This window comes from Rhinolophus ferrumequinum, chromosome 11 (genome assembly GCF_004115265.2).
Source record: "Rhinolophus ferrumequinum isolate MPI-CBG mRhiFer1 chromosome 11, mRhiFer1_v1.p, whole genome shotgun sequence".
NCBI classification, from domain to species: Eukaryota; Metazoa; Chordata; class Mammalia; order Chiroptera; family Rhinolophidae; genus Rhinolophus; species Rhinolophus ferrumequinum.
Genome location: NC_046294.1, coordinates 86,264,518 through 86,274,344, shown reverse-complemented (window position 1 = coordinate 86,274,344; position 9,827 = coordinate 86,264,518). Strand labels below are relative to the sequence as shown.

The 9,827-nt window shown below is 50.6% G+C and overlaps 1 protein-coding gene across 2 annotated transcripts; it reads left to right on the top strand.

Annotated features, from left to right (window-relative positions):
• Nucleotides 1-7,352: 7,352 nt before the first annotated feature.
• Nucleotides 7,353-9,552, top strand: APOA1 (apolipoprotein A1). Of its 2 annotated transcripts, XM_033119081.1 has the most exons (4): nt 7,353-7,477; nt 7,705-7,757; nt 7,950-8,103; nt 8,767-9,552. In XM_033119081.1, the coding sequence occupies exons 2-4, from the start codon at nt 7,715-7,717 to the stop codon at nt 9,365-9,367; spliced, it is 798 nt and encodes a 265-aa protein (XP_032974972.1). In that variant the 5' UTR covers nt 7,353-7,477; nt 7,705-7,714; the 3' UTR covers nt 9,368-9,552. The 2 variants fall into 2 exon arrangements, with proteins under 2 accessions (XP_032974972.1, XP_032974971.1); XM_033119080.1 differs by lacking the exon at nt 7,353-7,477 and having other exon boundaries at nt 7,613-7,757.
• The last annotated feature ends 275 nt before the right edge of the window (nt 9,553-9,827 follow it).

Genomic DNA, 9,827 nt, shown 5'->3' with positions numbered 1-9,827 from the left:
CCTTTTGTAAAAGTGTATTTGGTAAATTTCAGTTGGTGGTTTGGTTTGGTTTTGGTTTTGGGGTTTTGGGGGTTTTATTGTTTTTTGTTTTGATTTTGTGTTTTTTTGTTGTTTTTCTTTTGTTTGTTTTTTTGGTATTCTTTTTGAGGTGTTTTTTTGTTTTGTTTTTTACTTTGCTTCTCTCTCTATCTTTCTCTCTCTCTCTCTCTCTCTCTCTCTCTCTCTCTCTCTCTCTCTCTCTCTCTCTCCCCCTCCCTCCCTCCCCTCCCCTCCCCCCTTTCCTTTTTTGAGACAGACAAGCAAAGCAGTTAGAGTACAGAGGCCAGGGCGACAGCCACTCCCCTCCCCAGCCTCCATCCACTGAGCACCCTTGAGTCCTCTGCGTTGCTCTTCCATAGAAGCAAAAACTGAAAGATAACATCCTCTGAAATTGTAGTTGCTGGGGAAAGAGAGAAAGGAAGGGGTGATGGCCTTTGGCACTTGGATCGCAAAAGGAGAAGCCCCAAGCTTGGAATCTGGGGACGGCTCTACTGCTGGGATCCACTGAAATGCATGTCTGGTCCAGCCAAGAGCATATCAGAATGCTAGCGTGGAGACAGAATGTGACCTGATGTTGATGGGGTGTTGGTTAGAATGTCTCAATGTGAGCCTTTTCTTGGTGTATAACTCAGTTCCCCTCCTGTAGCCTGGAAAGTTGGTTGCCTTTACCATCCTGGTGGTTCTACCCATGGACTGAAGACCCAACAGGGGTACACTATGCTTTTGTGTCAACTTACATTCTCATTTTCTGTTGTGCTAGAAAAAGGATTGTTTCTCCATATTTTACACACACACACACTTTTCCCTTTCAGCCTCTTTGTCACAGGCAAGAAGACTAGGAGGTGGTCTGGGCCTTGCCTCCCTCCTACCTTCTCCTCCTCCCTGGGCATCCTCAGCCCCTGTTTTAATTCTTGATCATGTAGGAATTGTTTTTGGTAAATGTTGATATAATTGTTATTATTGTTATTATTATTAATAAATAAAAACAAAAGAAATTTTTGTTTAAGAGAAATGTTTAACCAGATTCTGTTCTATTTGAATTGTGACTTGCACCTTTTGTTCAAAGTATTTTATTTAGACATTGTACTTGTGAGCAGTTCTCGTGCCGGTGACAGATGTAGTGGAAGCAGAGCATATGCAATAGCTATTGTTTCTGTCATTATCTTTATTTTTCTTCACTATTAGAAACCAAAGTCTTCTCTGCTGGCTGGGGGCTGACAAAGGATCTGGTTGTCGCCTTTGATCTTCAAAACCAGAAAGAGATGCTAAATATTCTGACTCTTGATCCTTTTTTCTGAGGAAGGAGAGTTAATGGTCCCCAGCCCCCGCCTAGTCTTTCATCTTGAATTTGCACAGAGGAAAGCGGGTGCCCAGCATGGCCATCCTGGTGTTGCTGACAGGATCCCCATGCAGCTTGTCCTTCTCACTGATAATGGCATTGGCAGCTCAGCTCCTGGAGCCAGTATCCCTCGATGGATTTCTGCAGTGCAAGAGCCTTTCTTGGGATACGTCCCATGTTTCCATGGTCCCCAGTCTCCCGCCGCTTGGTGGTGCCACCAACTACTCACCAGAAGGAGGCTACCTAGAAAGCCTGAACAACTCCTGTTTGACCTCTCTAGGCTCCTTCCAACTCCAGTGCCCCTGACTGCACCCCCACCCCAGCCTGTTCTGTTTACATGGGACTGAATTGATGGGAGAGCAGACTGCCACCCTCCAGTGACCACCCAGATGGAAGCCAGTGAGCCTATTAACCGTGCCATCTTGCGAACTACACTTTAAAAAAATCATTGCTTTGTATTGTAGTAACCAATATGCGCAGTATATGTTGAATGTATATGAATATACTTTCCTATTTCTGTTCTTTGAAAATGTCAGAAGTATTTTTTTCTTTCTCATTTATGTTGAACTAAAAAAGGATTAAAAAATCTCCAGACTCAAGTTACAGTAAGGCCTTTCGTCCCTTTTTTGTGGGCACTTAAAACTTAGTAACTTAAGTGGAAAGTAGGGGAATTGTGAAAATAAAAACCTGATTACCATCTTATGTTGCTACATTATTTTCCTTGTGGTTCAGTCTAGTTGGGAGAAGCATCAGGCAGATGGAGACTTAAGTCTAGCAAGCGTAGGGTGGAGCTTGGAGCAATGCATTCTCACCCCACCTTGTAAAACTGGCATTCTCTAGAGGCCTGAACTCGGCTCCACACTGTGGCCCCACGCACCCAGTTTGGACTCTGCCCCCTCAGAAATGAGCATTGGAGTTTGCTGAGGCGGGTGGAAAATAGATTCCTTAAGAGGGTGCTTTTGAAGGAGTAGCAGGAGGTCATCAAAGACCTGGGGCCTAAAGGCTGGGGCCTTTATGAGGTGACCTCTATAAGCACAGTGTTAGGATAGAAAGGGGACTTTCCTATAACTTTCCCTTTTTCCCCACCCCTGGACTCCCAAGGGCAGGGTAGAATTTCCAGCAAGGTCCCAAACATGGTTAAGAGTCAGCTGATCGAAAGTCTTCTATGAAGAGATTATTGAAGCTGGAAATACTGAATTTATAGAAAGAAGAGTGAGAGGAAGGAACTTACAAAAGCTTTTTCGAGCCCGTGGTGGATTAGAAAGTCACGGTGGGCCTGTTTAGAACAGAAAAGAGCCTTCTCAAGATGTCTTCTAGAAGTTTTCTGTCTATACACAATCCCATGGAAGTCTGGGTGAATGTCTCTGACACCAAACAGCGATTTCACCAGATGCCTCCCAACGTGTGAGGCCCTTTTATAACAGATGCCATTCCCTCCTGAAGACAGTCAGCCAGGGTGCTTTTGGGATAAACACGGAGGAGTCAGGACATTGCCTCCTGGATGTACACCTGGAGATCTGAGCTCTACAAAATAGAAGGTATGCTGACAGATCCTTACTGGTCTTTCTGACTTTGTGGTAACCTCCACCCCACTCCAACTGCAAAGATGAAGAATTCAGAAGGCTGGTGTGTCTCCCAAGAAGCCAGACCTCTACTCGTGCTGTTCACAGATGAGCTCTGTCATCACCTTATGTCCTAAGCAGGAGGGCAGGAGAGAATCTTGCATTTGGTTGGTTACAATGCCCTGCCCTCGGGTCTAAATGTGGGCTGCCACCGAGAGCTGAAACAAACTTGCCAAATAGGAAATGTTGCCAGGGGGCTCTTCTCTCCCCTGCTCAGTGCACACCTCCCCAACTCCATCCTGACCCACCACATGCTCTCCTGTTTTGAGCAGGGGCCGTGACAAGGCCAAATGCTCGAGTTTCTTGAATCTCCTCCCAAGGCCTGTTCCTTCAGATGACCCTGTTACCATCCTGGTGAACCTTCCTTTAGTGTGCCAGTGTCATTGATTGAACAAATATTTGTTGAGTGTCTGTTATGTGCCAGGCCTAGCTGGGGACAGAGTCCTCCCCGTGCAGACTGACCAGTATGACATTAGGACATAAATTGTGTAATGAGCAAACTCCGCCCCTGCAGTCCTAGCAGTACTCCCGCGTGTGTCAGGGAACCCAGGGCCAGCCACTTGGTGGCCTACTTCAGAAACAGTCACTCTGGAGACTCCTAAGATCAGAAGAGTGTGGTAAGACAAAGGGCCTACATTGGTGGGCCCTGCACCCACTCAACAGCTACCATGTTTCCCTGAAAGTAAGACCTAGCCGGACAATCAACTCTAATGTATCTTTTGGAGCAAAAATTAATATAAGACCCAGTCTTATAGTAAAATAAGACTTGGTATTATTATATTAATATTATATATCATATATAATATATTACATTATATATATATTAGACCCGGTCTTATATAAGACTGGGTCTTATTTTACTATAAGTAAAATAAACTCGGTATTATATTATACCCAGTCTTATATTAATTCTTGCTCCAAAAGACACATTAGAGCTGATTATGCGGCCAGGTTTTGTTTTCGGGGAAACATGATAGTCAAATCCATGGGCACTTGATGCCTCTAACAATGACTGGCTGGACCCCAAGTCTGATTCTGAAATCTGCCCGGTTTGGTGGTGGTGGTGGTATTTCCCGTAGGTCTCTGTCCAGAAAGAGCCCTTTCTCTCCAAAATATTAGCAATTAGGGGCTTGGGCTAGTGTAAGCCAAATATCTTACAGTGAAAGGAAATAGACATACTATTTAATAAGTTTATTTAAAAAGGAACCTTCCTGCTCAGCAAGGTGCTGTCATACAGCACTTCCCAGCCGAGTGCCTTGAAACCCCAGAGCAGGAAGGTGAGAATTTCTGAGCCGAGCAGAAATTCTCCTCCGGGAGCCTGAGGCCCTGCTGCTGGTGGGCAAAGGGAACCAACCACAGAGACGTCGGAGCCAGGCCTGATGCCCAGTCCTACCAACACCAAATACTAATGGCTGACAGACGCAGGGCAGCTCTTGGCAGCTCTGAGCTGTGGTCTTCTTACAGACCAAATAATAAGGAGACTATCTGGCCTGCCAGCCTTACAGGGACATACTAAGTTAATCCTGACAGTGCTGTGGCCACAAAAGAACTGTGCAAATAGGATACTAATTTTAGCCATAATAATCGTTTCAGTAATAAACCAAAGAGGAAGGTGAAACAGTGGCAAGTAGCTTGGAGTCCAACCTATAACCTTCTGAGAGCCCCCATATGCTGGCTGGGAAGAGCTCTACCCCCAAAAAGAAAGGAATCTCTGCCTGAGACACCCACGTGAACTGACCCAGCAGGGGACTGGCCTCCCTCTCACTCTCCGAACAGGTTAAAAGCTGGGTTGGCCAGCCGGCCAGCTGGCAGCCCAGGCATCTGCCGAGGCTGTAGTCCCACAGGCCTGTGGGGCTGGGTCAGTCTTGGAACAGAGATCCCGCATCACAGGGCCACATAGAGAAAATGTGATGCCCTGCCTTCCCCCACATCTGCTGCCTGAAGCCAAGGTCTTAGCTCTGGTCCGACCATGTAGGTTTGATCAATGGGAGCAAGGGGATAAAATGCCAGAAACTGGGATTCTGGGACACAGAACAGTTATTGATTACTAAATGCCAGGTACCTTTCAACTTTGCCATACATGTTCATATTTAGTGCTTAGAACACCATGAATTTATTATCTTACAGTACAATTCTGCAAGTCAAAAGTCCAAAATGGGTCATACAAGGCCAAAATCGTGGTGTCCGCAAAACTGTGTTTCTTCTGGAGGCTCTAGATCAGGGGTGTCCAAACTGCGGCCCGCGGGCCAACTGCGGCCCGCGATCCATTGTTAATTGGCCCGCAGCAAATTCCAAAAATATATTTAGTTTACTTAAATAAACCAGGTGAGGCAATACGTACTTCACCGCGAGGGAGTGGCCCGGCTGTTTGTGTATTTTACCGCATACGGCCCTTGGTGAAAAACGTTGAAAAAAGTTTGGACACTCCTGCTCTAGGGGGACATCCGTTTCTTTGCCTCTTTCAGCTTCTAGAGGCTGCCCACATTCCTTGGCTCATGGCCCCTTCCAGCAATCACACCATTCTGACCTCTGCTTCCGTCCTCTCATCTCTTTCTCCAACTCCGCCTCTCCTCCCTCCCTTTTGTGTATTTAAGGATTCTTGTGATGTGACATTGGGCCTGGTACACATCGGCATCAGGCTAGTGTTAGAATTTGAGGGAGTTTCTTAGGCAGATGTGTGCAGGGCACATTTCTGCCTAGGTTCCCAAGTCCAGAGACTTTGGTTCTTTAAATCCAGTCCTTTCTCCAGCTCCCTCCCTGGGAGAAGAGAGACACTGGGCCAGTTCCTTTCACTGTCTCCAGTTTCCTCATCTGTAAGATGGCAGGGGTGGGGGGAGGCTGGAGTAGTTGATCTCAAAGTTCCTCTCAGCTTGGACATTCAGAGGTTCCATGACTTAAGTCCTGTCAGTGAGCTGGTGTTGGAGATCCTGGGCCTTTCAGGAGAAACCTTACAAACTGGTGCTGCAAACACCAACGAACACATAGCACTTTACATTTACAGGATCTCATGGGGGCTTCCAACAACCCCCCCCATTCTTGTCTCCATTTTACTGACAGGAAACCAAGGCTCAGAGAGATTACGTAACTGGCTCACCATCCTCCTTCAGGATTTTGCAAGTTGGAGGCAAAATGAAATGAGAAAGCTATTCTGCTACCTCCTGGACCAGAGGTCTTCCCCGCACTGCAGTGATGCATGAGAGCTGGCATCCAGTCTCACCTGTACGTGATCAAATAGAAATGTGAACCACGCAAAGATACATGTATTCAATTTAACTGTCCTTTATTTCCAAGATTATGCCCTGTTTTAGTGTTAAAAATCTTTTCTTTTTTGAAGTGCTGGTCATGATAGATGGTAGGATTTGGGTGGGGGGCAGTAGGTAAGATTTTCACATGACAAAATTAAAAGATTCTGATGGGGGGGGTGAACGGGTGGCTCAGTTGGTTAGAGCGTGAGCTCTGGGTAATGGGGCTGCTGGTTCGATTCCCACATGGACCAGCGAGCTGCGCCCTCCGCAACTAGAATGAAGTCAATGAGCTGCCGCTCAGCTCCTGGGTGGCCAGATGGCTCAGCTGGTTGGAGCGCGTCCTCTCAACCACAAGGTTGCCGGTTCAACTCCTCGACTCCCAAAAGGGATGGTGGACTCCACCCCCTGCAACTAAGATTGAACACGGCACCTGGAGCTGAGCTGCCGCTGAGCTCCCGGATGGCTCAGTTGGTTGGAGCGTCCTCTCAGCCACAAAGATTGCCTGTTCGACTCCCTCCAAGGTTAGCTACCCCCTGCAACTAACAACGGCAACTGGACCTGGAGCTGAGCTGCGCCCTCCACAACTAAGACTGAAAGGACAACAACTTGACTTGGAAAAAAGTTCTGGAAGTACACACTGTTCCCCATAAAGTCCTGTTCCCCTTCCCCAATAAAATATAAAAGAAAAAAAAATGCTTCCCTTTAAAAAAAAAAAAAAGATTCTGACAGAGTGCTGGTGGGAGTCTTGCCCTTGGAGGGGAGGGGTGGGCTGGGTGTGAAATCATCTCCCTGGAATGTGAGGGGAGCATCTCCTGAGGAGTGCCCGCCCTCCAGGCCAGCTTGTGGATTTTCCTTCCTTCCCTCTCCTCTCCCCAGCTGTGAGGCACAATGAACAATGGTGGGGAACACACTTCCCTCCATAGGGAAGGGGATGGGTTCAGCTAACCCCCACCCTTGCGGACCCGCATGCCTGCAACCACCCCCTCCCACACCTTCCTGAACCCTTGATCCCTAGCCCTGCAGCCCCCACGGCTTCCTGTTTGCCCACTCTATTTGCCGGGCTCCAGGGACAGAGCTGATCCTTGAACTCTTAAGTTCCACATCGCTGCTGGGACAGTGAGGAGCAGCAAGGCCGGGGCTGGGCTAGTCAGCCTCCCAGCCCGGCCCCTGCTGGAGACATAAATAGGCCAGGGGACAGCTGCTGCACAGCCACTGCTGAAGTGCTGCTCCAGGTAAGCGCTGCTGCCGGCCCTAGGTTCCTCTGGCTTCCTCAGCTCTAGGCATTGGAGGCTCAGGCTCTGGGATCTTGGCTCTAGACTCTGCCCCATGCTGGGGCTCTGGATATGTGAGGCCTTCTCTCTGTAACCTTCCTCCTCTTCCCCTGCCTGGAATGTGTGGGGGAACACAGAGCTCCTCCATGCCAGAGGCCCGCCTGCTCATACCCGCTCTTCTCCTCCAGGTCACCCAGGATGAAAGCCGTGGTGCTGACCTTGGCTGCGCTCTTCCTCACGGGTAGGTGCCCCCCTAACCTAGGAAGCCAGTCATCCAGGGAGTCCTTCTCCCTAAACTCCTGTGGTCCACCCTCCTGGGCACAGGGAGCAGAATCTCTCACCAGCCCCCCTCTCTGCTGCCCCCAAGCCTGGCCTTTCAGCTCAGATTCCGGCCGGGAGTGGGACTGATCTGAGTCTCCCCTCTCACCTCCAGGGAGCCAGGCTCGGCATTTCTGGCAGCAAGATGAACCTGAGTCACAATGGGATCGAGTGAAGGATTTAGCCACCCTGTACGTGGATTCAATCAAAGATGGCGGCAGAGAGTATGTGGCCCAGTTTGAAGCCTCCGCCTTGGGTAAACAGCTAAAGTAAGGACCCAGCCTGGGGCCTGGGGCGGGGCAGGGGCTGCTGGTCTAAGGAACAGGGAGGCCTGCGGGAAGATGTAGCCAGACTGGCCGAATCCTCACCTGCTATTTGATGGGCCCCATAGAAGGCCTGGATGGAGAAACAGGAATGCGATTCGCAAGCTGGGTCACAGCCTCCTAACAAGCAACAGACCAGCACTGCCTGGTTAATAATCACAGCACCACATTCTGCCTGCAAGTGGAGCAACCCCCTCCCATTCTTAACTTCCTTCTCTGCTGCTACTCAGACAGCTTCAGAGAGGAGAATGGTCTGAAAGCATAGAGATGAGGTCCTTAAATGGCCCAGCTTTGGGGGCAGACAAGACTGGGCAGCAAATCCAGCTGTCTCTCACTAGCTCTTCAGTCCATCTATACAATGGGATGTGGTGGCGGGTGCGGGGGGGTGGGGGGGGGGTGGGGTGGGGGGTGGGGACGACTGCGGATGTGTTGGGTGCGACAGTGGACGGGAAAAGCCAGGCCCGGTCTGACCCACAGCTACTGCACGTTCAGGGACAAGTTTTGCCCAGGTCTCACCACAAGTGAGCTGCGGCACTGAGCCTGCAGCTCCGGGGGTGTCCAGGGTGCCCAGGAGGTCCCCCCTGAGGCCCTCTCTCTCCGCCCCTCTAGCCTGAAACTCCTGGACAACTTGGACAGTTTGAGCACCACGGTGACCAAGGTGCGCGAACAGCTGGGCCCGGTTACCCAGGAGTTCTGGGACACCCTGGAAAAGGAGACAGAGGTGCTGAGGCAGGAGATGAACAAAGATCTGGAGGAGGTGAAGCAGAAGGTGCAGCCGTACCTGGACGACTTCCAGAAGAAGTGGCACGAGGAGGTGGAGCACTACCGCCAGAAGGTGAGCCCGCTGGGCGAGGAGCTCCGCGACGGCGCGCGCCGGGGGCTGAAGGACCTGCAGGAGAAGCTGAGGCCGCTGGGCGAGGAACTGCGCGACCGCGCGCGCAGCCACGTGGCCGCGCTGCGCCTGCAGCTGGCGCCTTACAGCGACGAGCTGCGCCAGCGCCTGGCCACCCGGCTGCAGGCGCTCAAGGACAGCAGCGCCACCCTGTCTGATTACCACAGCAAGGCCAGCGAGCGGCTGCGAGAGCTGGGCGAGAAGGTCAAGCCGGTACTGGAGGACCTCCGCCAGGGCCTGCTGCCCTTGTGGGAGAGCCTCAAGGTCGGCGTCCTGGCCGTCTTCGAAGAGGCCACCAAGAAGCTAACCGCCCAGTGAGACACCCTTTGCTCCCTGGGACTCCTCCTGGCCCCAGGACCGACGGGCCCTCTCTTCGGGTACCCCTTCCCCTCGCTCGGTTTCTTAGAATAAACGTTTCCAAAGCGGGACGTATGTGTTGGCTTGTATGTTTTTTGAAGCTTCGATTATGATTTTTAAACAATAAAAAGTTCTCCAAAATAAAATTCTGTCTTGGGAAAATGGGGGCGGGGTGAGGGCCGCTGGAGGGGCCGTCGGGGGAACCCCCGCAGGGGCCCTTGGCCAGAGGGCAGGGGCTGCCCCGTTAATTTTCCAGTCGGAGCTCTTCAATTCCGAACCTAGGCCTCTCAGGGTCTTAATCAATGTCAGAGGGGCTGCTGGACCCTGGCTGCTTGGGAACGAACGAGGTAGTATGAGACCCCTTGTAGGGGGAGCGGGAAGGACCAGGCAAAGCGATAGATAATTGAATGTTAGGTGCCCT

Bases quoted from the DNA above. Each gene is read 5' to 3' on its own strand.
- APOA1 (XM_033119081.1), top strand. From the start codon at position 7,715: ATGAAAGCCGTGGTGCTGACCTTGGCTGCGCTCTTCCTCACGG. The intron at 7,758-7,949 runs GTAGGTGCCCCC...TCTCACCTCCAG, and splicing joins GGCTGCGCTCTTCCTCACGG to GGAGCCAGGCTCGGCATTTC. The intron at 8,104-8,766 runs GTAAGGACCCAG...CCGCCCCTCTAG, and splicing joins GCCTTGGGTAAACAGCTAAA to CCTGAAACTCCTGGACAACT.